The 27,515-nt window shown below is 37.8% G+C and overlaps 1 protein-coding gene and 1 pseudogene across 1 annotated transcript in view; one reads left to right on the top strand and one right to left on the bottom strand.

Moving 5' to 3' along the window:
* brf1a (BRF1 general transcription factor IIIB subunit a) overlaps positions 1–27,036 on the bottom strand; it is a 139,720-nt gene extending 112,684 nt beyond the window's left edge. Inside the window, exons 1-4 of the mRNA XM_042500550.2 lie at positions 26,738–27,036; positions 24,093–24,297; positions 21,892–21,972; positions 968–1,141 (exon numbers count right to left, since the gene is read on the bottom strand). Of these exons, the coding sequence (XP_042356484.2) occupies positions 968–1,141; positions 21,892–21,972; positions 24,093–24,273 (436 nt within the window). The 5' untranslated portion in view covers positions 24,274–24,297; positions 26,738–27,036. The remainder of the gene's footprint in view (positions 1–967; positions 1,142–21,891; positions 21,973–24,092; positions 24,298–26,737) is intronic.
* LOC148187400 (uncharacterized) lies at positions 11,310–15,767 on the top strand (annotated as a pseudogene).
* Positions 27,037–27,515: the final 479 nt, after the last annotated feature.

The raw sequence follows: 27,515 nt of genomic DNA, 5'->3' as shown, positions 1-27,515 counted from the left end.
CATCCTCGGAGGCAAAGTGAGTCAGGAGAAAACCGACAGCGGCACAAAAACCAAAGAGCCGCCCTGCTGATGAAAAAAGCATGAACCTAAAAGTCCCATTATCCCGCCGATGACACATCGCTCTCCACTTCAATAAGCTGCCGTTAGCAGATTATGAAACATTAAGAAAGGCAGTGACGGGCTGCCCGGCCTCCGCTGGCTCACATCAAAAGTAACCTGCAGACTTTGATGTGCCGCCCTCCATCAGTTTAAGACGGCTGGCAAATTTAACGTGCAACTTTGTCTCAGCTGACGCCGAACTTTTGCTCGGCGGTTAGACGTGCGATCAGATGAAAAGTGTCTCCTGATGCAGGCGGGGAACGCAGCTCTCGTCACTTGTGGAAGTCTTTGATCAGGTTTCCTTTCAGAGGTGATTTTTACGCTTTGTTACAACATTTTTATTAGACTTGAGTGCTCAAGTGTCCTCGGCTGTTATTGCACGTTTTGTTCTCATCGCCAGACAAGTTAATTTTAAATTTCCAAGCGGTGTTATCATTGGCCGTACCTTGATAGAACTACAGCCAATCAGAGCAACAAACGTGTGACGTAGGTCTGAGCGACGGAAAAATGAAAACAGACAACAATGGAAAGCCAAATAGTCCAATTACACATGAGCGAGAAGAAACTTTGACCAGAGGACAAATAACGCAAGATGCAAGGCGCATAATGTCAGTATAAAACAATGCAAAGTACTAGACCAAAAACAACAAGAACATAAGCAATAAGACCACAAATAAAAGGAAGTTAAACTGATAAATCATAAATAAGCAAGATGTCTCTCAAAAGATGCCTGAATGTTTTGAGTCACTCAGATTATAACATGAATGCATTTAACAAAAGGTTTAAACGGGACTGAAACCATCTGCAGATTCAGGGATATGCATCTGCAAAAAAACCTCATAACAAAGAAAATGAACATTAAGGATACGTGGCGTTCCCTCGGTGCGACACACCATGTAGATACACGCGGCGATGACGTGGGAGGCCTTGCGGCCGCGGGTCAGGTGTTTCGTGAGCGCCATCTTGTAGAAGTTATAGGCCGTGTCCACACAGTGCTTGTTCATCTGCAGCTGGTTACCCAGAGTGTTGATGCTCTGTCTCGCTGAAATAACAAATAACAAAAGGCACGTCAGATCACAGAAATATGGTGACCATTTTTCATTTAAACATGAAAAAATATTCAGCATCCCATCTGTTTGTAATATGAATGTAGGAAAGAGGAAAAATAGGAAGAGCGGCCAGTATATTTAAGCTCACTGAGTGTCCTAAAGGTTTGAGATTTATCCTCTAGGTCAGGGATAATCAACCTACAGCCTGTGGGCCAAATCTGGCCCCCGATACAGTGCTGGGTGGCCCCCTCAATTATTTTCTAATTCACAATAAAAATATAGTGATTCACATTGGTATTTGTTTTGTACATTTAGTATACATAAGGTGCCAGGGTGTATAAAACAGCATCAAAATAGAGCTTTTTTGTCCAAAAAAAATTACCAGTGGAGGATCCCCTGCATACCCCTACAGAGCTCCTAGGTAAGCCCCTAATGTCCTAAAATCCTATAAATGTCCCAAAATCCTGGAAATGTCCTCAAGTCCTCAACACCTCCTAAAATCCTAGAAATGTCCTAAAATCCTAGACACATCTTTGAATCCGAGGAATGTCGTATGACCTGAAAATTTTAGAAAATCCTAGAAATGGGCTAAAATACTCGAAATATCCTAAAATCCTAAAAATGTCCTAAGATCCTATAGACGTCCTAAAATACAAGAAATGTCCAATAATCGTAGAAATGCCGTAAAATCTGAGAAACTTGCTAAAATTTGATAAATGCCCCATTATCCTAGAAATGTCCTAAAATCTGAGAAACAAAGTAAGTAGTAGTAACTTTTACATTTCTTGCACACAGAAGACGACGTTAAAAAGTCCAGATCACCCAATTTGATATTGTGACCACTGAAGACATAAATGTGATGTATGTGATCCCAATATAAACCTGTTTTTAGGGCAGAGACCAGAATGCGCACAAACAAATGTAATTGTGCAAGCACATAAACATTACCGTCCACAAACATGTCGGGACAAACACGCCCGCTGACAAGCACGAGGGTTCCATTACACACACGCGTGCAAACGTACATATGCGTGCACAAGCCGGCACAACGATGCCATAACACGCAACACATGAAAGCACGTGTGCGCCATCTTTAGACACACACACCGAAACAATGCACAAACCGGTCCGGGTGTAGCAGAAGGTTTAGAGAGTTTGTAATTACAGCACGGAACTGCAGCTGTAGTGTGTGTGTGTGTGTGTGTGTGTGTGTGCGTTTGTATCTCTATACTTGTGTGGACCAACCCTTGACAAACAACCTTTGCTGTGAGGACATTTTTCCTTGTGAGGACATTTTGGCTGGTCCACACAAAGAAAATGCTTGGATGAGCCCCTTTGGTCCTAATGAATGATCTGTATAAATTTCAGAGAATGTCCTCATTGACTCAGTAAACTCAGAAAAGTGTGTGTGTTAAGCCAGTACGCTTTGGCTCCCCTAGTGGACACACTCATGTAGTGCAGTCAATTTTTGATTTAGAGGGTGAAGAAGCAATCCAATTTTCTGATTGGCTAAGGATGGGAAATTTTGTGATTGGCCATCTTGGGTCATGTGAGAACATGACTGTGGGGCTGTGTAGAACAAAATGAAAACCCTAAGCAGGCAGTACATTTAAATTGGAAAAACTTCAAATAAAGCATTTTGACTGATCTAACTATTTCAGTACACTGAAATATGAAATTTGAATGATAAAGAAGAAAGAAAGAAAGCAAAAAAAAATCAAAACAAAATTATTAGTACTACCATTGGAGGTACTTAAGCTTTCTCTGTTACTACTTACTACTGCAAGTACTTCAAATACTACTACTACATAATGTAGTATATGTATTTGAATAAAATAAAGATATTTTGAAAATATTCAAAGTAATACTAATAATACAGACTGTATGGAATGCCTCTTTGAGAAAGCTGAAAAAAAAAAAATATATATATAAATATATATATATATATATATATATATATAAAATATATATATATATATATATTAAAAAAAAATATATATATATATATACATATTTATACTAAATACTTAATACTACAATACTAAATCAAACTTGTCTCACACAGTATCAGGACACAATAACCTTCGCAAAGATGGTATTTTATTTCAAGGCTATTGTATTAGGTATATTTTATTATAAAGGGATTTTAATTTAAATAAGAACTGAATATTTAACCAATAAAATGAATATTTGATTATTTTGTCTATACCCAAGTTGAGCAAACTTGCAGGTAGTGTTAAGGAAAACTACAAATGTCACCTGATAAAACAACCTGCTGACAGCTTTCTCAAAGGCATTCCATACAGTCTGTATTATTAGTATTACTTTGAATATTTTCAAAATATCTTTATTTTATCTTTATAGATATCTTACTACTTTTTTCAACCCATGCGACCAACCAGCACTAAAAAGTAATACTGCAATATCTGTGTTACTGCTGGCTAAACTGATAGTTTTTAGCAGCTAGTTCATCCTCCTCTGCCAGTTGCCTCCCCTCCCTCTCGTCCATTCCTCTCTTTAGGAGCTCTTTGTCCATGTACTCCGGCTCAAACAAATAGGGGCATGTAATGTGTGAGTGTAACTACACTGACTTTCAGTTTTTGTGAGTACTATTCACTTACACACCCAAATTCATAAACATAGAACCCAGGTTGAAAAATCCCAGAATTTCCCTTTAAGTTTATCTTGGTATCTGTGATGTCATAAGAACGGATGTACTTTTACACACACTTTTTATTTAGGGTTGTTACCATATGAAACTGCTGTTACTGTGTTGCATTACACTGAGCCAGGACAACTTGGGACATTGTGTTTTTTGGAGCATGGAAGCATATTTGATGGGGACAGATATTAATAAATGTTCTTTTGAGCTGGTTTTGTCTTGCCAGGTTAATTGCAACAGTAAGATGTCAGTCATTAACAACTTGACATACATTAATCTATATGTCAATGTATTCTAGGGATAAAGCTGATCTGAAGCAGCAGCAAGTATTCTCTGAAAGGCAAAGAAGAGCAAGTTAACAGGCAGCAGCAGCAGTCTAGGTGCAAGGGGTGGAGCACCCTCCCCTTGATGGGCCATTAATTGAGGCTGAGCTGAAGGCAGCAGAGGACCAAACTATATTCTCCACTTCTCAACTTGGACACAAGGCCTGATTAAAGGCTAGAATGTTGAAAATAAAGCAAGAATCACATTTATCAATATAAATAATCCGCAATGGTTAAAGTAAAAGTCCTTCATTAAAATTAAACTTAAGTGAGATACAAATGTATAAGCATCAAAACAAATTTAAATAATGTAGAACAATGCAGTGTGATTTTATCATTTATCAGTGGATTATAATTATTAATGTATTACTGTGCTCACAGTACACACATCTGTAAAATGTAATGAAATTCAACACTACTTTCAACTGTATATAGATAAAGAAACAAAAGTTAAATAAAACTTGTCTCACAGTATCAGGAAACAATGATTTTTCTCAAAGGTGGCATTTATTTAAAGGCTGCTTCACTAGACTGCATTTCATAATCATTCATCAACATTCCTGAGTAATTTATCTGCTTCTTACTCCTTTTCTCATGGTCCAGTCAGTCACGATGCCGTCTTAATCTCTGGTAATTTCAGACCCTATTTTTCCCCCCCTTGCCCATCACAATCAGTCTTCTGCCCACTGACTTCCTTCCTACAGACTCCCCAGCCTTCTAGTCAGCTTTTTGAGCGACCTATCTGTGTGCATGACCTCTTGCCTGTTTTTGAGGCTCCTGCCTTCCATAATCCATTTTGCATGTATCTGGCTGTATTACTGGTGCAGTTATCCTGTGCTGCTATCCATCATGGCCCACATCTGTAAGTGAAAGGTGTACAGGCTTCAATACTTCTCTTTGTTTTCTATTTCTTTTCCACTGGTTCAGGGCAGGTCCCAAGAACTAAGTTTACTTATGCATTCCTTTACATTGTATATTCTGGTGTTGTGTCTTTTAAACTTGAGTGTCAGGCCACTGGGCCAAATGTCAGCAGTTTTGCTGTGTCCATTTTGGTCAGAAAGCTTCAATGGAGTCCAAGATAAAGCTTCAAAAGTCAGAAAAATGACTGCTTAAAAAATCATCAGGAGGCAGAGTCCAAGGCAGCAGAAACTTAAATGCCCACAACAAAGTGAGAGCAACTTGAAGTGTACAATTCAGACACCAGAACAGCTCTGAGCTCCATCAGCTCAGGCTCTAACTTTTATAAGGCACTTTTCCACGCCTATTGTCCATCCTTCTATACATTTACATTGGTCCAAGATTACACCATTATAGTTTCATTGGTCAAATTCATTATTTCATTACATAAGGCCTAATGTGCAATTTGGGGGGAAATCCCAGTCCATAGGCACATGATGCTCTCTTATCTTGACTCCAGTAGATTCAGAGGTCCTGTTGCTTATTTTTTTAAAATAATATCTGGGCAGTTTTACACTGTTATTTCTCTGTTCATTCCTGCAGCCTTTTAAAACAAAAACAAAAACAATGAGATTTAATATAAGTGCATTTAGGATTACACAAAGGTTAAATATGGTATAGTGAGGTTAAAGAAGACACTCTGGATAACTGTTCTCATATTTGCTTAAACACAACACAACACAAATCACTGTGCTCTTATAATATCATCAGTGTCAACTCAACACATTATAGCTCTCAATAATCAGTTTCTAGCATTCAATCTTGTTATTTTTTTTTAGCACATCACATTAGCCCTAAGGTAAATTACACTACACTGGAACCTTCAAATTCATGATATGAAAGCTATACCAAGTTTTACTCAAGAAATTTATCTTTATCTATGTGCAGTTGTCTGTTTGCTTTTCTTTTGCTTGGTATTGTGGATAGGAGAGGAACTTTGCACAAGTCCATCTGCACTTCGTTCCCTCCTTGCACAGTGTTTAATTGTGCTCAATAAATAAACCAAAACCAAACCAAACCATTCTGAATGCTCATATGACATGATTTTGTCTTGCCAGGTTATTACAACAATAATATTTTAATCATTAATAATTCAATATACATGACGCTTCATGTAAATGTATTCTAGGGGTTAAGTTGATCTGAAGCAGAAGTATTATCTTCTGAAGGAAGAGCAAGTTAACAGGCAGCAGCAGCAGTCCAAGTGCAAGGGGGGTGGAGCACCCCTCCCCTTGATGGGCCATTAATTGAGGCTGAGCTGAAGGCAGCAGAGGACCAAACTATATTCTCCACTTCTCAACTTAGACTCAAGTTAAAATAACACACTGATTAAAGGCTAGAATGTTGAAAATAAAGCAAGAATCACATTTATCAGTGCAAGTAATAATACTACAGTGGTTAAATTAAAATCCTTAATTAGAAATTAAGCTTTAGTGTTTAACAAATGAATTTGCATCAAATAAACTGTAATGATGTAGAACAATGCAGTGTGTTTTTTATAATGATTGATTCATTACTGTGTTCAACAATTAAAATAGTGTAGAGCTGTAAGTTAAATTGCTAACTGAATTCATGCCATATTGCTGTGTCCTGTGCCCTGTTCAAAAGTTCACAGGCAGGTCAAGGGGAGGAAGGGGCGATCAAGCACTGACCAATGCTGCATTCAATGGAAATGGAAATAGCAGCGTTACACCTTATTGACTTTGTTTGTGTATACTAAAATGGAGGACTGTTCAAGTTTCTGATGTTGGGTACTCAAGTATTTCATGACCAAGAGTTAAACAGAAAGTCTTTCTGTGTTACTGAAGAGTTTTGAATTTCATGAGTAGCATTTACAAGTTTTGTAAATCTTCACTACGACATGAAGTGTCAAAGTTCTGATTCTTCCTGTGGAAGTGAATACATCGCCAGAAACATGCCTCTGCAGAGACAGGTAGAGGCTGCGGAGGCTCAGACAGCCACGACCGCTGCGCTTTGGCGATATGAAGAGGAAATAACGGAGAAAAACCGAAGAACACGACAAAACTTACAACTAATCAAGGTAAGACATATTTCATATTTTGTCAAACTATATTGTAAGTGTTTACTATCTGTCCGTTGCATTTTCCAGCCGAGTGAAGCTGTTAACTTAGCTGCTGCTAGTTAGCGAACTTTAGCAATGAATGGAGATGCAAGCTAGCTTAGTTTGTAAGGAGTAAAACTCAGTAACTGTGTAATTATGTGGGTCTCAGATTTACAGCAATGTTAAATGTCGTCTCAAATTTGTAAACATATTTTTTTCTTGTATTTTAAGTGACTTTTTTTGAACAAAACACAAAATAAGGAGAATGAAACTCTACATCACACACAGAGAAGGCACATTTATTATTGAAACAGTGCTATTCAACAGAATTGTGAGTATTTCTGATATGTAAGGCAGTTCATTAATTTTTTGAAGTTTTAAATGTGTCTGGCACCAACATTTGGATGTTTAAAAAAAGGACAAATCATTGTCAGTCCACAGAGATTTTAGTATGTCAGTAATCCTGAGCATCATGTTTTTCTATAAGGATGCATAGCTCTACTTTATTCTTGGTTGTTAATATTTTCTGAAGCATTTAATGTTGGTGTGTGGAACAGTGTGAGCTGGTTGTACAGAACACCATAACACCAATATAGTTAACAAGACCAGATTTAAAGGACAGTGTTTTGTCTGAGTCTTTGCTATTTTCCTGATAACTCTGAGGTTTGGATGGAATTAGAGCAACTAAATGTAGACCATATTTGACAGGGTTTTCCTTTTCATGTTACTGCAAACTAATGGGTACATAGCATGTGATTTAAAGTGTGCATTATCAAGAGAAACCATGCTGACGTCTGAATACAAATCAGCAACCACCTTATCTCTCTGACTTAAATTTCAACAGTAATATGTTTCTCCCCTGTTATAAGCATTTATATCTATCTACGTAATTACTACCACCTTAATCTACATAATCAGAGGATCACAAGCTACTTATTGTCTTATTCTTCCTTGTAATTACTGATTGTAATGAAGAAAAAAATTAAAGCCTGTTTCAATCTTTAGTGCTATGCCTGCATGTATTCTACTGTGATGACAGCATCAACTATGCTATAGTTGTATGTGTTTGGTTGATGGTCTGTAAAATTTGCATATTTTTTTTTATAATTTTACATGACAGAGGATGAAGAGACAAAAGGAGGAGGAACAAGAGGAGCAGGTATGTATTCATTTTGACTTGTTTCTCATTTTGTTGTGGGCAGGAATAGCAAAATAATCTGCTGGAACTGGAAAAAAGTATTCACTATATTTACTGCACACACCTATCCATGTAGTATTTCATTTAGTATTCATTCACAAAATTTGCTTTGAGTCAGTTTGTCCAGGGTGCAACATGGGCACTTGTCCTTTGCAGGTGGCAAGTGAATACTGCTGTCTGACCAGTGAACTTGTCTTTAGGGCTGTCTGGAATGCCTATTTTTGGGCTCAGGAGCTCCCACAAAGATGAATAACGAGTATTCAAAGTGTCAATTGGGCTTTGTGATGCTCTGCCCTGGGATGTTTCTTTTTTACATATATTTCCGCATTTTGATGGCCTAAATAAAAAACAGTTATGTGTTGTCTTTGTTTAATACTGACTGATTGGATCTATCTTGGCAAATTTAGGGTCACTTTACATTTTAACAGTTGCTGATCAGTGGGACAAACTAACCAATGCCTTTGAATAAAGTGTGTTTTATGATGAGATAATAAGACAGTCAATGCAGTGTTAGTTCAGAGAAACAGAGACACTTGAATTTACAAGGTGTGTAGTTGTATTTTTCTGTTTTTGTTTTGTTTTATTTATTAGAATAAAAACATAGTGAACTCGCTGCTTGCACAGACATACACCATTCCATATTATTTTAACATATCATCCATTGAGTTACAACCTCTCATTGCATGTTGTTATAGTGATCAAAGCACCATGTCAGCATTATTTGTGGTTGTGTCCCATTCTCCCCTATAGGAAATGTAGAGGCTGTACAGTTGACTGAATACTTGCCTGTTATTTAGTGGTTATATTTTAGTAATCTAATCACATGTTTTTCAGTCAGTCCCTGATATTCAGAAAAAGACTTGATGACCACATGGAAGTTGATAAAAAAACATTTTTGACTTGGTACTGAAAGGCTTAAATAGCTTTTTGTTTGGCCAGCACAGTTACTATTGCACAAATCAGTTCTAAAGGGAATTAGCCATTAAATTATACTTTTAGTTGGATATCTTTGCCCACTGGTTTAGCATTGAGAAAGTGTAATTTATTTTATGTATAATAGATATTGGATGTTTTGGTTGATGATGCTGCTGTTTCATCAGCCGTTCATCAGTTTTTTATTTGAATTTCATTCAATTTTCACAAGTTAGATTAGCTTTAGTTAAATTTTTGATCTATTTCTTTCAGAGGGACTGTGTCACAGATGGTTCTCTATCTGAATCCAGCAATGATCTGGAAAGTGACTACGTGCCATCAATGTCAGATTCTTCAGAAGATTCCAGTTGCCACAAGGTTAACACAAAGGTTGCCTCTCGAGAAAAAAGCGGAGTAAACTCAGAAGAGCTGATTCAACTACAACACAAAATTAGAATCAGAAGAAAAAAATCAGCAAAGCAGATGACAATGACAAAGACGCAAATGACTATGACACAGATTACAATGCTGACAATGAGGAGGAGGAGAAGGAAGAGGAGGAGGAGGGGCCACAAATCACTGTGAAATATTGCGTCAAGGGAGAAAAACGTAAGTGGGACAAGAGACATTACTGTGTATACTGCAAAAACCACAGAGTAAAATGGCGGTAGCTGACATCTACTTGTGACTTAACACAGTGATGAAAAAGAAGTGGCCCAAGCAATATGCTTTCCACCAACCTCCAAAAAACGTCTTCAGATGTTAGAGGGACTCCGCAGGAAAGGCAATTACTATCATAACATCGAAGTATTGCAAAAGGGACATGGTGAGATAGTAACTTACAGGCAGCCATCAGAACATACAGATCCAGAGGAATACTTGCCACATGCAACATATGTTTTGGATTCTTTCTAAAAAACTGAACTATGGCGACATGAGAAACTATGTCTCAAAAAAATGGGTAAGCTAGAAGTTCAGTCCAAGAAAAGCGAAGAGTTCAGGCTTCTGCTTCATCTCTTGTTCCATACAAAGGGCAGGCATCACAAAGGTGCTCAAACATTGTTAATAGAATGATGATTGATGAGGTGTCTCGGGAGATTAAAATGATCCACTCATTTGTGAATTTGGTGATAGGCTCCCTAGAGAACAGGAGTGACCCATCAAAAGATGGTTATCAGCCAAAGGATGAGAGAGTTGGGAAGATTTGTACTTGCTGCCAAGTCCATTGATGGCAAAGTGAAGCTTTTACAAGATGTCTTGGTGCCACCTAATTTTCAGTTAGCTGTTAAGGCAGCAAAAAAAGCGTCTGGATTCACCAAGTCTAAGTACAGATACAACACACCATCTCTTGCTTTAAAGTTAGGACACTCACTGAAGGCAGTGAGTGACATTGTGATTGCACAACATGTAAAGGCTGAAGATGAAGCGGCTGCAGCCAGAGTAAGGAGCTTCTTGGGCTTATTATCTGCAGAGTGGGGCCTCTTTGTGTCAGGCCGTGCACGGACTAACCTGGAAGAGGACAGGTGGAACAAAAAGAAATGATCCCTCTCACAGAAGATGTGATGAAGCAATAAAGTCCTGAAGGCCACAGAGGCTGACACAGAAACTTTTGGAAGGGCCTAATGCTGGGCATACAGGACTCTCAGTGAGTGCCTTCTTTCTCAGGTCATTCTTTTCAGCTTGAAGGCGGCAAGGTGAGGCAGGAAAAATGCCTCTGTCAACCTACATGAACAGAGCCACAGAGGATCCTAATGAAGATATCATGAAGGGCCTCTCAAAACTGGAGCAAGATTTGAGTCACGAGTTTACCAGGTTGGTGGTCAGAGGAAGAGGGTAACAAAGTTCCTGTGCTTCTAACCAAAGAGATGACCAAATCCTTGATTTTCTCATTGAGCAAAGGAGTGAGGACAATGACATTTTGGACAGTAACCGTATGTCTTTGCAAGACAAATTCAGCATCCATCTCCGAGGTTCAGACTGTCTGAGGAAATATGCAGCCTTATGTGATGCAAGGGCCTGAAACACTCACATCAACCCACCTGAGGAAACATGTGGCTACAATGAGTCAGATAATGAACCTGAAAGAAAATGAGTTAGACCAACTTGCTAAATTCATGGGACATGATATTCGTGTTCATCGTGAATATTACCGGCTAACAGAGAACACACTTCAGCTTGCAAAGATTAGCAAGCTGCTCATGGCCATAGAACTTGGAACTGAGGTCTACAAAGGCAAATCTCTTGATGAAATTGATTTAGGCTTAGAGGTGAGTATAGAAAAGTATTCCAGTTTAATTCATATTTAAAAAGTATGTGGTGTTTTTTTGTTTATTTTTGTTATGTGTCTGTGTGTTCTATCTAAACAGTGCCTTCATCTTCAAAAGTCGGAGCTGGGCAAGAGTCACAAGTCAGTGGAAGTGAGGCTCAAGACTCAGATGGTATGAAGTTAGTTTGGCTGCAACTCATTAATAATGTGCAGATTTTTGATTTTTGATTTTTTTATTTAATGATTGTTGTCTCTGAATGTCACAAAATAACAAAATAGTTGTGTAGCCATTTCTCTATTTTATGCACGAGTGTATCTAGTAGTAGTATCTGCCAGTAGGATGAGCTGCAGTTCATGCTTCTTGTCCTTCTCTTGCAGAAGAACCCAGAAATTCTGACTCAAATACCTCAACTCCAGGACCATCACACACAAGCTGAAAAGGACTGAGAAAAGAGGTAAACTCTTCTTCTGTCAGCTTATTTTTCTTTCCTCCCACTGCTATGTAGTAACAGTCATGCAGTGTCCAATCATGTTCTGCGTGCTTAAAGCTAGGATGCACACAGGTAGGTAGGTCAGTAACAGACAGGGTATATCAGTCAGTACTTTCTTTAGGTCTGAATTAACTGATTGATAGAGTTCATTACAGTCCTGCAACAGACACAGACACCAGATTTTTTTCTTTCAGTCAACTGTATTTATTGACGGCTATCAGGACCAACAAATAAGATAAAAAGTTTCTCAGAAACACATTTTATGCACTCTTAATTTAATTTTAGGAACTGAAACAATGTAATTTCACACTAACAATAATGTCCTGTTGCTGTTGTCCTTCCTTTGAAGTGTCCTCCAAACAAAAGAGGTCAAGGAGCATTTCTGAGCCTGTTCAAGATTCAGATGGTATGAACTTAACTTTAGATTAATTGCAGTGGCACTGTGATATGACATATGAGTGTATCTGCCAGTAGGATGAGCTGCAGTTCATGCTTCTTGTCCTTTTCTTGCAGAAGAACCAGGCGTTCAGACTCAAAAGACCTCAACTCCAGGACCATCACACAAGCTGAAAAGGACTGAGAAAGAGGTAAACTCTTTTCTGTCAGCTTATTTTTCTTTCCTCCCACTGATGTGTAGTAACAATCCTGTCCAATCATGTTACATATTCTTAATACACTCTAAATTACCTTAAAAGTAAGTTGGACTATGTAATTTTCACACTGCGATGATAATTAGGGACCAAGCAGCAAATGCGCATGGTGACGTGTGCAGGCTGCAAGGCCCAGCCCACGGTGCTTGTAGCTTTAATATTCTCTTGCTGTTTGTCTTCACTTGAAGCCTCCTCCAAAGAAGATAGGTCAAGGAGCGTTTCTGAGCCTGTTCAAGATTCAGATGGTATGAACGTAACTTTAGATTAATTGCAGTGGCACTGTGATATGACTGTGATATTAGTGTATCTGCCAGTAGGATGAGCTGCAGTTCATGCTTCTTGTCCCTTTCTTGCAGAAGAACCAGACATTCTGACTCAAAAGACCTCAACTCTAGGACCATCACACAAGCTGAAAAGGACTGAGAAAGAGGTGACTCTTCTTCTGTCCCTTCCCTGAACTGATGGATGTTTTGCTCCAATACTGCTCCACATGAAAGACAGTTGCCAAGTATTAACCAGAAAGAACGACTGCATAGTTTATCTTCTGTCCTTCCCAAGGTACTGCAGGTATAAAAACGGTATAATCCATTTTAATAATAATGATAATAATACAGTCACAAAAATATTTCAGTAGTTTCTCAGCAGTTCTGTGACAGTGTGTCTTCATAATCTCCATGAGTATAAATTCAGAGTAGAAAAATAAAGCCATCAGTCCCATATGCAGGACTGCATGATTTTCAGCAGTGAGGATGCTAGTACCTTGTCTAATTTGTGTTTCAGAGTGCGGATCCACCATTTCTCTCCCAAAAGGGAAATGCCATCGTAGAGCCTTGGAGTTCTGAAGAAAAGGCAGCAGTATGGCGACAACTAGACGGTACATCACTCTGAATAGAGTTCCTGGTAAAGAGCTTTGTCTCAAGACTCTTAATGCAGAACCGATACTCTCTGCCATTGATGACTGGAGAGATGTTAAGAACCAAGTCTACAATTCCATCACAACCCAAAAGGAAACGGGTATAATTTATTTTCATGTTATTAAGCAGCTGGATCTGTATCAATTTACTGTTTAAAACTGTTCAATGAATTGTTATTCCCAGTATTATTCCCAGTACTATTTTTTTTTAGAATGGAGACTGGATCTGACAGAGTTAATAGTAGCTGGATCTGTATTATGATACTGTTTAAAAGTGTTCAAGGAAGTCCTTTACTCAGCTGTCCAGTAGTTTTTTTTTTAGGATAAACTGGGACTGACAGATTAACTGGGACTGACTAACAGCTACTGGATTTGTATTAAGATACTGTTTAAAATTGTTAAAGGAAGTCCTTTGCCCGGCTGTTCAGTATTTTTTTTTCATAATAAGCTGGAGCTGATGCAATTAACAGTTGCTGAATCTGTATTAAGATAACTTTCAAGGGAGTCCTTTATCCAGCTTTCTATTCATTGTGGCTGTGGTAATGTGGACCAAAATCTCTGCCCTCAGTTGAGTTATATTCCACTAAAATAAAGCAATTCTGCTATGATCTCATGTTAAATCTTTAATGAAGTCGTGAAGTCATGAAGTTGGTTTTGGACTCTTGGTAAGACAAAACAAGACATTGAAGATATTACACTGGGCTGTGGGAAATTACAAAGTGCATTTTCACTATTTTCCAAGTCTTAATAGACAAAACCAAATCAATTAAAAAAAAATACTGTGCAGATTAATCAATAATAAAAGTAATCGGAAATTGCATTCCAGATGTCACCTACATTAAAACCATGCTTACTTGAGTAATTGTGGAATCTTCATTGAACAATTTATTATTTTGATAAAGGTCTGTAATATTGAAATGTTTATATTATAATATTATTATAATATCATATTATAATAGACTGTATGTATATATATATATATATATATATATATATATATATATATATATATATATAAAATTTAATACTGATTTTAAACTAAAAATAAACACCAAAAGCTCAGTTTAACAGCACTGTATATTGCTGAGTTGAGTCTGCAAAATGCTGGCAATACAGTGTCTACTATTTGCTTTTAAAGTTTCTTTTAGAGTAGCCAATCAAAAAAAGCCTATGTCGTCAAATCTACCTAGCAACAGGGGCCGGTCCTCACAGCTATGGAAAAAAAATATTTTTTTTTACTTTGAGTTTTCTGCAATCTGAAGTGACATTCTAATTCTCTACTCCCACCCAGTGGTAGGTCTGTTTTTTGCATCATTCTAGCTACAATGGAAGTGGTGGTCCTCACAAAGAACTCAAACTACGTGGTCCACACAAAGTAATAAATACATGTATGTGTGTGTGTGTGTGTGTGTGTGTGTGTGTGTGTGTGTTTATGTGTGTGTTTGTATGTAGTGTAAAGTTCATGACCGCAGATGAGCTCAACATGTTGGATCTCCTCGTACACAGAAGTGTGAGTGTGTCTGGGAATGTGGAGGCTCTGAGCTCATCACGTCTCGTCATGCTGCTTCAGTTCAACACACTAACAGATCTGAAAGGAGCTGATTTCAACATCAGCATGACACACACACACACACACACACACACACACACACGCACACACACACACACACACACACACACACACACACACACGCACACACACACACGCACACGCACACAGAATCATCCAAACCACGTCTGGATCTCAGTTTTCTGCTCTGAATCTGTCTCTCATCATTCAAGCTGAGACGATAAAACAGCATTTTAAAAAACAATCTCACCACGAGGTCTATTTAGTAGCGGTTCTACAGATTTTGATTATTTCACCTGGATCTGCTTGAGCAAATAAAAACTGCCCAGTTGTTTTGCAAATGTACATGTTCAAGGTCAAAATCAAAACGGTCAGAAATTTTGACCTGACGAAGATGCAAGCAGGATCAAAACATTGTCTTGAATAAACTTGGAGTTTGTGTGCAGGCGTGACCTTTTTACCTTTTCTCCACACTTCTCTTTGAGCCCGTTTCTGACCCAATTTTTGAACCATACAAATCATTTTATAGTTGGACTTCACGCAATGGAGAGACGACCAATTATGGCTCGATTGACTGCTCTGGAACGGCTGTCCGACCTTTGGATGAATTTCTGACCCGTCAGAAATTTTGGCCTGCTGTCATCAGGCCCTCATAAAATTTGAGCACAGTCTTCGTATCACATTATATCAAACGTGCAGATGAAGTTCTGTACTTACGTTACATGTTGACATGAGAACAAACTCAGCTAAGTCCATTCACGCTGTCAGCAGACACGGACTTAAAATCATTTTGTCAAAACATCTTTCATTCTTAACTCTGAATATATATGTCATTCATCTTTGGTCTGCTTCATGATTCTGATATTTTCTTTGCTTTTTAAGGTCCAGTGTGTAGGATTTAGAGGGTATATTGACATAAATGGAAAAATATTATAACACGTATGTTTTCTTTGGTGTATAGTCACCTGAAAATAATCATTTTGTATTCATTACCTTAAAATGAGCTGTTTATAGTTGCATAGCGAGCAGGTCCTGATGTACAAAGACAGAGGTCCGAGGTAAGCTTCTAATGTACGTCCTAAAATCCTAGAAACATCTCAAAATCCTACAAAACATACCCAAATCCAAGTCCTAAAATCCAAGATAAGTCCTAAAAGCCGAGATATGTCTAAAATCCTACATACATCCTAAAATCCTACAAATGTCCTAAAATCCCAGGAATGTCCTCAAAATGTCATAATCGTCCTAAAATCCTACAAATGTCCCCAAATCCTAGAAACTCCCTAAAATCGCCACAAAAATGTCCTGAAAGCCGAGAAATTTCCTTAAATCCTCAAAATGCCTTAAAATCCTAGAAACGTCGTAAAGTCTGAGACATAACCTAAAATCCTACAGTAGCCCTGAATGGACAAACCAAACACGGACTCGTGATAGGGTCATTCATGTTTTTGCATCAGAAAAACACTGATTTCTTCAAACTGAAACTGCTCTATTCCAGGTTTTTACCGCTTTAAATCACCTGGTCTGTGTTTTGGAAAAGATGAGACCACTGCAGATAATTCAGCTCCTGGAAAAAACCTCCTGAACATCTGGATTTTAAGTTATTAGAGGAAAAAAGGTGAGCGCACATAAGCAGGTGCTAGACTAGTGTCTTTGACATGCCAAACAGTGTCTTGGAAACACTGACTTGTAACATAAAACTGCTCTATTCAGTTTTTTTACTGGTTTTAATCAGCTGGTCTGTTTGTTTTGGAGAGGAAGAGAAATTGGAAGAAGTTTTAACTGATTGCAATCTGGAATTCACTGATAGATTTCACCAAATTCCCCTAAATCCCACACACTCTCACAAGATAAAAAACTTACAAATGATGCACTAAGACTCAACAATAAGACATGCATTATAGATATAAATATATCATATTTTGACAACCACAACCCATCAGCCAGACGCCATGGGACAGACAGACAAGAGACAAAAAGAAAGCCCCTGAAAATTCACCTCAGCTTTGTAAATGTAACTTAATAACACGGGGTACCAAATATAATTTTTGTATGTGTTGCTTTGGTTTGAACCAGCTACTGTGAAGATAAAAAAGTTAACTGCTCCCTAATTTCTACAAAGTTTGTGTCTGAGATGAAAAGTAGGGCAGAGACTCAGCACTGCAGCTGCAATTATCAAAAAAATACAAACTTAGTTTCATGCCCTTTACGTGACTCTTCAGCTCAAACCTCAAAACAGCGACTGATTTCCTTAATAGGAGCCTCTAAATAAATAAAAAACACCTCCTAACATTTACATGAACGGAAACTGGGACACCCTGAAGCAGAGTGGCATTTATACATCCACAGAGGATCTGATTTAACTGTCTGGGGAGCTTTTTATACCAACACCTACAAACACCTGGATGATAAAACTGTACGGTCGACACACACATACGCAGTCCAATTCAACCCACAGCATCTCCACAGGGAACGTGGCATTCAATTTTTGTTTTAGGGTAAAAGTTGTTTTAACACAGCACAGCCTGACGCGACATGAAACGACAAGAGAAGACAAGGAAAGACGCGACAAAACGAGACAAAACAGGAGACGATAATCCTTTATCGGTCCCTTAACAGGGAAATTTGCATTATTACAGCAGCAAAGAAATATAATGGCGTGGTGCGCCACGCCTCGACAAACGGCAACACAACAAGACAAGAGGCGCCACGCCACACTACGCTATAACACGCCACGCCACGACAAGCAGCAACAAGACAAGCCAAGAGGTGACACGACACGACACGACACGACACGACACGACACGACACGACACGACACGGGGGAAATCTGCATTATTACATTAGCAAAGGAATATGACAGCATGATATGTGCAAGACAAATAAAGCAAAAATGACAATATAAACAGAAAAAAGACGCAAAACTCAACCGTTAAAATACTATTGATGCCATTTGCACATCGATAACTGCACATTGTGATAAATAACTGGGCGAAATCAGCTGCAGAAATATAATAAGAATCAGAGACGACAGGAAACATCATCTGTCTGTGAACACCAGAATAAAACCAGTAACAGCATCAACTGGGACACAGTCAGAGTCATTGACAAGCCTTCACCTCTGAGGCCGAAAAATAAAGCCAACACGAAAACGTCAAAAACTGCAGTTCCTCCAGAGGCCAAAACACAACAGCTGGACTGAACAGATTAGAAGGAATATTGTCTTTTTTCAGAATAAAGGTGAATATTTTGTGCATGTAAAGTTAGTCACAGGTTGTTAAAAGCCCAGGTGATAACTTAAATAAGTATTTCACTGTTAAAAAGACGACTCACAAAACTGGTCTGTCTGTGCAGCAGACAGACACAAATGTCTTTGAAATCGATGCTACATGACCTACAACTACCACAATGCACTGCACCAGACATAATGTGGAAAGGTGCTTTTTAAACAATGGCAGCCGGCTGAATATCTTAAATGGTCAGCTAAAACATGTTTCTGAAAACTTTTGAGGCGAGAAACAGGCGACCCAGTAACAGCATCTTGGTTTATAGCATAATTTGGATTTATATTTGATCAGCATTGCCTAATTCTGCAGTTTGATTGGATTTTGGTGTGAGTTTGAGATACTTGCAGGTGAATTTTGTCACCTTTTAACACTAAAAACACCAACTTTTTCCTCTTTTTTTGACTCTAAACGAAGCTAACGGGCCACAGTCGGATATATCGAACCAACAGACATGAGATTTGTATCGATGTTTTCTTCCAACTCTCTGCAAGAACGCATTTGTCCCAAAATGTTTGACTACTCCTTTAAAAAAGTGCCTGGGCGGTAGTTTCAGCCTTAGCAGAGCAACTCTCACATAACAGTCGTCTGATTCATTGTAAAATCAATGAAAAAAAACTAGAATCACAAAGTGTTGCCTCATTCTGTGGCGTCAATATATTCACAAACCTTCCAGCTAAACATCCAGATTTATGGGAATCAGACACTCAGGTTTTAGTGCAGCTTTGTGACTCAGACTCTTCAGACAAAGTGTGTTTTTCGCACATAAATCTTTTCAGCCTTTAAAGCTGCATTTAAATTCCAGCCATCGTGCCTACACACTGCAGCGCACTGAGCACCGGTACATGAGGGACCGGTGATACATTATTGTCCTACACAAATACAGGAAGAGGTGGGGTTTGTGCCCCCCAGATATGAATCAGTCGGCGGGGAGATGGAGGAGGAGGAGACGGAGGAGGAGATGGAGGAGGAGGAGACGGAGGAGGAGATGGAGGAGGCGGAGGTGCAGACGGCCACTGGGGAAAGTTTGTGGAGGACAGAAAGAAAGAAGAAGAGGAGCTTTCCATGAGACGCCTGCAGACTCACAGACGGCCATAAATCTCCCCACACACAAAGGCTATTCCCACCGCCACGCCGGCAAGCGCGCGCGCACACACACACACACACACACACAGTATAACAACTTTTACCAACACAGACTCTTGAAAGGAAAATCTTGGGGGAATATTTGAGACAATCGATACCACTCTCACGTCTGGAGAGTAAAATATGAAGCCTCAGCCAGCAGACAGTTAGCTTAGCTTAGCATAAACACTGGAAACGGGGGGAAACTGCTAGCGTGGTTCCAGAAGGTGACAAAAACAAATACAGACACCTCCAAAGCTCGCAAATAAAAATGTTTGTTTAAATTATCTATGTAGGGTTTCCAAACCCTCATTTATATGTGGTGTCCAGCTATATATACATATATATAAATAATTTTTAAATTATTTTTTAATTATTTTTTATTATATATTATATATATAAAATTATTTCATTTTATTTTATTTTTATTAATTTATTTATTACTAAGTTAAGGCTACAGTAATAAGCCCCAAAATCTGAATAATGTGTTCATATGTTGGTGATTTATACTAACATACATATCCTAAACAAACAAACACCCAAATAATAAAATAAAAATTTCCTCATGCACACAGACAAAGACACACAGAATATAACACCAGTATTCCCCAATCGTTCTGTGTTCACACACACACACACTCACACACACACACACACACACACACGCGCGCACACACTCACACAGATTCAACTAATCCCCTATCAACACACACGCACACACACCCTGCTGTATCTCCACACACTCCTCCATTACTCAGCGTCTGCTGCAGTCTGACAGCTCTGTGACTCTGCGGCTCCGTCGCTGAAACATCATCAGCAGAGCAGACGGTCGTCGCCGCAGTAACCAGCTGCTCTGACTCTCTACACGCAGCCAGCCAACCATCAGCTGGGTGTTTTTTTGTTTTTTTGGTCTCTCTCTACAAGTTTTTATTGATGTATTTCTGACTAGAGTTGTTAAAAGATAAACTCTGGTATCAGCGTGATGTTTGGGGACACACACGAGGTCCTCCAGGTGACCCGTAAGAACAAGGAACAGGTCAATCCAGAGCCTGACAGATATAAATATAATAATAGTAAAAAATAATAATAAACTTATTTTTGTAAAGCACCTTTCAAAGAAGAAATGCAGCCCGATGAGCTTTACAAGAAAGAAATTAAATGCACCAAGTGCTCCATATCAAAAAGACATAAAAGACATTATAAAACCTGCATGTAAAAAAAAAAAAAAAAAAGAACAGAAAGCATATTAAAATGGATAAAATCCACTTGATAATACTGGTAAAAGTAAGATAAAATAAGGACAGAAATTCAGCGCACAGAATGCATGACATAAAATGGCAAATTAAATAAATAAAATATAACCCACTGACATTATTAACAAAATAAGCAGAAAAATAGACTATTTAAAATAAAATCAAGAAAATTACAGCATCTTAAAGATTGGCAGCAGTATGCAAAGTTAGAGCTAGTTAAAGAGGCACACACTCCACCAGGTGAGCAACAGCTCCACCTGACCTGTCGTTTCCTGTGTTTAACTCTGTGCTGATGCTTTCTGAGGTCAACTAGCATCATTTCAGCCCCTCTAATAAACAAATATGAACACCACATATTATAAATAAAACTGAGTCTTTATGTGAAAACTCAAATTCACCAGTGAGATAAACGCTCTTTCACTTTTTATCAGATCTGACGCATGAGGACAAAGCTGAACCAAAATGCTTTAAGAACAAATTTCACCTCATAAAAACAATCATTTAACCCTGAAACACTTTACATGATGTTACAGGAGAAAAAAAGAAAGCTGCTGCCGTGACATAAAAGGTGCATTTACTGAACGAGAGGAGCTCTTTGAACAAACAGGATGAAAAGATTCAAGGTAAATCACCTCTGAAAACGCTAAAGAAGCCTTTAATTACTCGGCTGTTGTGTCAGACGAAGTTAAAAAACACCGACATGTTGCGACACAGCGGCTCTCAAAGCAAAACATTTGCACGCCAAAGAGAATAAGTTAAAAAATATACATAAAGAGAGAGAAAGGTGATAATGAGCAACATATTAGAGATGTTTTCCTGACATTAACTTGCAGCCTCTTCTGTAAAATCTCTCTTATTAAACAAATATTGACTTTTATTACATTTACTGTGTGCTTAATTAAAACGTCTGTGAGACAAAATCCGGACATTGTGTGTGTGTGTGTGTGTGTGTGTGTGTGTGTGTGTGTGTGTGTGTGTGTGTGAGTAAATGATGATCATGACCATCAATATCTCCCACAGAAACAAACACTAATGCTGATTTTAACAGACAGGTGGCGTCCTCTGCTGGTCACTCACCTCTCTGCAGCGTCTGAGCTCTGGACTCCCTGCCCGCTCCTGACAGTTGGACGTCTCCAAAAGACGGGTTGACGCCTCCAACTGCAGACAGAAAACCAGAGACTGACATCATGATGGGAACTACAAAAACTGTTGTTCTTTTTTTTTTTTTGCAGGAATTTATTTTTTATTAACAGGTGCTCAAATTGCAGTGTAAGTGCAGTTCCAAAACTGTGTCATGTTTCCATTTTTGCATTTGGAAATATTATTTTTTATCTTTCTATTTGTAGGTTTTATCCTGCCTGTGGTGAACAAAAATAGTATTTGCCTTTTTCTTTTTTTTTCCTTTTTGCAAAGATGTGTTTTTATTAACAGATTAGGTGCAGTGTAAATGAGTCAAGTTTTATAAGTGACTTATTAATAATTATTTAAAAAAATGTTATTATAAAACAGTATTAAAAAAAATAAAATAAGTAAGTAAAATTATAAGTATCCAAAAACAAAAGAAAAAAAGCAAAAAAAGCAACAACAAAAACATTAACTATAAGGATACTATTTCTTAATTATATATAAAAAGAGGATGTATTACAAATTAACCTAAGGGACATTAAAAAAATCCTTTTATTTACATGTGTCATTTTATATGAATTATTCATAAAAATAGATTACATTGCACTATTATGCTTGGGTTTAAAGGGTTAAAATGTGTTATCTGATAACTAAACTGAATCTATATGACAAAAGAAGTATTGTAATCCGACAGCACACTCTGGAGGACATCCGGGGAAACTACAACACAGGAGATAAAACTCCAACACGAGTCTCCTGCAGACTCAGCAGGAGAGACAAGTCCTGCAGGCTGAAGGTCAGAGATAATCTGCAGGTAAATGCTACACACTGATAAGCAGCTGTGGACAAACACACACACATTTAGTCAGAGAGCAGCGTTACATTAGAGCCACGCTGTTTTTAAACACCAATCACACATCTGACATGGAGAAACGTAGTCTCCTCTAAAGCAGGGGTATTCAGCTAAAATTCAAACAGACATTCACACGTGTCCGCACTGGAGCGGGCTGTTGGACATGTCCGCGCTGGAGCGGGCTGTTGGACATATAATATCATAATGAAAATATGATCTTATTATCATAATTTTAATTCAGCTTACGTTTAGCCTAAGCCATTATTTAATGATCTTTTTATTTTGGACGTTCTTGGACATTTCCACGCTGGAGTGGGCTGCTGCATATGTCCATGCTGGATTGGACTGACACACATGTCCACATTCTGGAGCGGGCTGACGCACATGTCCGCCACGCTCGAGCAGACTGCCGGACATGTCCGCACTGGAGCGGGCTGTCCAACATTTCCACGCTGGAGCAGGCTGTCGGACATTCAACTTTTCATAATTATTATTTATTATAAATTAAAAATTGTGTTATCAAATTATTACCTTTTAAGCACCTTTTATTCCATTTCCTTTTTCCTTTAATATCCTTTATCTTTTTCTTTTTTTTTAAAACTAATTTTCAGGTCATTTTCTTGTAATTTTTAACTAATTTCTTGCTAATTTTTGGGTCATTTCCTCTTAATTTGCTCATTGCCTTCTCCCCATATTTTTAAAAGAAATAAAGCCAATTTACTCAGTTTTCAAAGGGTTAAGTATGCAAGTATGATGAGGAAAATGTACTTAAATAACTAGTTGTTTCAGGTATTTTACATGAAAAAATGACAATTAAATGATAAATACTTGACTAATGAACTAATTAATAAATTAACTTATTGTTTTCAAATTCTATATATTGTTATAGATTGGGTAATTATTTTTTTTACAAAACATGGTAGTTTAAAAGTTCCTCATATGTTTTTTGTGTTAAATTTTAATTCGTAAAATAACTAAGTTTGTCAGATAAATAAAATGGAGTAAAATGTAAAATATTTCACTCTGAATTTTAGAGGCGTAGAAGTATAATGTAGCATGACATGAAAAGTAAATTCTAAATCTCTCATTAAGTGCAGCGTTTAAATAAATATACTTTGTTTCACTTAACAACAGAAACTGATGAAAAATCTATAAAAGACAAATATTGACAAAAAACCCAAAACACTAAAGCAGCAGTGATATTTGGACACAATCTCCATTATCCTCACTTTTTTTGGAAACATTTCACATCAGCAGGAGCAGTTTTCATTTCACAGGTGACTCATTTCATCGCTCTCACCTTCTGAGGAGACAAACTGCCCGACGGCCGACGACCCTCCGCCTCCCGTCTCCACGAACTCCACCTCGGACACGATGATGTTGTCCTCCAGCACGGAGCCGCAGGACATGCAGACGGCATCGCCGCGGGCTTGGTCCACGTCGATGTCCGAGCTGCCGCAGTTCTTGCACACCTTGGTCATGGTGTCACACGGCGGGCCTCAAATCTTTAAGGGAAAAGATAACAGAAAATAAAACCTCAGATTAAAGCAACAAAAGCTTGTTTTTGCTGCCCTCTCGGCCAGGTCGCCTTTAAAAATGAAACCTTTAACCCTTAAAGACTGTTTGGAGCTTTTTATGTACTTTTCATTCTTCATTTTTTGATTATTTTCACTGTTTATGCATATGGCACATATTTTGTCAAGATTGTGTATTTTTGTTTGATCTTTGAATTTCCAGCTCAGCTCAGTAAATCTAAAATACACTGTTGAAACAAAATTGTTGCATTTATACTGTTAAGTGCAAAAAAAGCACCATTAAAGCCCATTCAAACTGCAGTTTCTGATCCCAGGCCATCAAAGCATAAAAACATGTTATATTTCTGGGTGTCATTTGGGCCATGTCTCTCTACAAAGACTTTTCACGGTGTGAGAAACACAACAGACGAGATTCTCAGACTTGTGACAATGTTTTTTCAGCTGATCAAAGAGGGTTTAACCCTTATTAATATGAGCAAATTGGCTTGATTTCTTTCAAAAACATGGAAAGGCAATGAGCAACTTAACAAGAAATGACCCAAAATTGAGAAAAGAAGTAAAAGGTTAGCCAAAGAGGAAAACAATCGGAAAAAAACACACAAAAAATTAAATAAAAAACAGCAAATGACCTGATAAAAAATGCTAAAATAAAAATACAAATTCTACTAATAATAATGACAATAACAATTATCATTATTCACAAGAAGTGTCAAGCTTTTTTAATTTTAGGATTTAGTCATCAACTTTTCACTTTTAATTTTCAAACATCAGATTTTTAAATTTCAAAAATCTAATAACTTATTTATGAGAGAGGGAGGGTCATGGATTTTCCGTCAGCCACTCTGAGAGCTGCAAGGAAAAATAATAAATTAATAAATTAATGAGTCCCAACACTGACACCCCTACCTCTGATAAATAAAGAACAGTCCCTAATATATATGACTGTACAAAATTCTTAGATAAGTTGTTTTGGCAAAGTTGTGATGACGGTGTATTTAAAAATTATATATATAATTATATATATAAAAAGTATTTATTTATTTTTCTCTTGATTGAGATACGAACAAAAGAATACAGAGACGTACAATGCATTAAAATGCAAACAAATGAGAAATTCTTCTTCAGACTGAAGTCAATATTCAGTCTGAGTCAAGGAATTGCACGACCAGAATAAAATGGATCTCAAGCAATCAATATTGAGCTTTGGACACGTCTTGAAAGCAGCCTGGTGTAAATAAACCAGAAGATGAGTGTTCTTATTTTTTTATGTCCAAAAGAGTTTAATGCTCAGTGTGAAGGGAGGTCACCAATTAGCAGCAGTCAAATGTTGGTAAAATATGCAAGTGCTGCTAGATTTGCTTCACTCAGCAGCCAAAACCAATAACTAATAGTTATCTTTTGAAAGATTTTGGAATGTGAAACAAAAATTCCAGTTACTCATTGATTTGTATGACTTCACGTCACACTTGCTATTCAGATTTCCTTTGACGAATTATTTCCACAAACTGAGTGAACTTCAAGGTTTCTCTGCAATATAACTTCTCATGTGACTCTTCACAGTGAGTAAATAAAAAACCATAACTGTAGTCCTTGTTAATTAACATTTATTGTAATTATGGCAGCTTAAACTTCATTCCTAACACTGGAGGTCACCCTAAATACTTGCCCCTTTAGCCTGTTAAAGTTGTTTTATTCTGAAATATTAACATTTTTAATACTGTAAACATATTTCCTGTATATTGTGGTTGCATTTGGTAAAGTGACTACTGAGAAATACATTTGTATGACTATTATAACTTTGCTAAAATAACAAAGTTTTCGGCTTTTGCACAGTATTGCACATTACTCTGGTCAATTCTGCATAATGATAACATTAACTTTGGTACTTTACGTGTATTTCGATGCAAATGCTTTTAAGCTTTAAAATGCATGAATTTTAGTTGTAGCAGAGTGTTTCTACAGTGTGGCATTGCTACTTTCAGAGCTTCACCGCATAAATCAGATGCAGTGAATCTGCAGAACTTCACCGGCTGCTCCGCTCACGTTAGCCGGCAGCTACGTGGCACTGCACCGGGGCGGCTAGCTCAACGTTTTCTCTTCACCTGACCGAATAAAAAGTCTCCTGCGGGAAAAAAACGCCAAACACAACCGTGAACTGTCTCATGCGTGTTTTTTACATCAACTTTAATTGATATTATCCGTCAGTGAGCCGTTAGAGCAGCAGAGTCTCACATGTTGACAGCTGGGACAGGAAGCTAACGGGGCGCTGCTAGCCGGTGACACCGACTTCAAACACACTTTAACACATATTTACATCATGTCACAGGTCTTTAATAACTAAACGCGGCACTTTCACAGGTGGTTAACACACACGCACATCGTGAGAGTGTGTAGGTGTCGGTGTTCATACCTTCAGTCCGGTGAACAGGAGCCGTTTGGAGCCACGCCGGATTGACTGCGCCTCCTCACCTCAGGAGTTTTCCCGATAATTCAGATATTTTCAGTATTTCTCACTGACGGCGACACTTATCGCTCCGTCGCTGCGATTTTTACAAAGCAAACGGCGACGTGACAGCTCGCGCAGGTTCATTAAATGCTGTAATTTGGCTGCAATCCTCAACACAACACACCCAACATGTGCGTTTGATGCTGTGGAGACACGGACGAGACCAACTCAGACCGGAGGGGTGGCGGTGCAAACATGTTGTTTAATTTAAATTATGATAACAATTGATAACCATTTTTTAATAAATATTAAGTATAATTATCTTTCCAATGTCATTCTGAATGTAAGGAAAATATAAAATGTGTTTAAATGTTTGCCTTTAGAGTTAGCACCGGCATCAGAATCCCCTGCTTACAAAATGGCACTTATGAAGTACCTGCTGTTAAAAATACAGTTTAATAAAGTAAAATAAAACAGTAAATTAGACCAATGAAACCGGAGCAAATTTATAATTTCTTTCAAAAATATGGGGCGAAGACAATTAGAAACTCAACAAGACAAGGCCCAAAAATTTGCAAGAAATAAGTTAAAAGTTACAAAAGAAAAAAATGAAAATAAGCATAAAAAATTAGGAAAAAACCCAAGAAAATGCTGAATTATATATGTATAGTATGTGTGTGTGTGCTTCTCTACTGTAACATAATTTCAAATATCTAATTATAATAATAAATGTGGAGAAGAC

Source organism: Plectropomus leopardus, chromosome 14 (assembly GCF_026936395.1).
Source record: "Plectropomus leopardus strain MGB_pleo_1.0 chromosome 14, ASM2693639v1, whole genome shotgun sequence".
Classification (NCBI taxonomy): domain Eukaryota; kingdom Metazoa; phylum Chordata; class Actinopteri; order Perciformes; family Serranidae; genus Plectropomus; species Plectropomus leopardus.
Note: the sequence above shows the minus strand (reverse complement) of the source record. Positions and strands in the feature narration are given on the sequence as shown.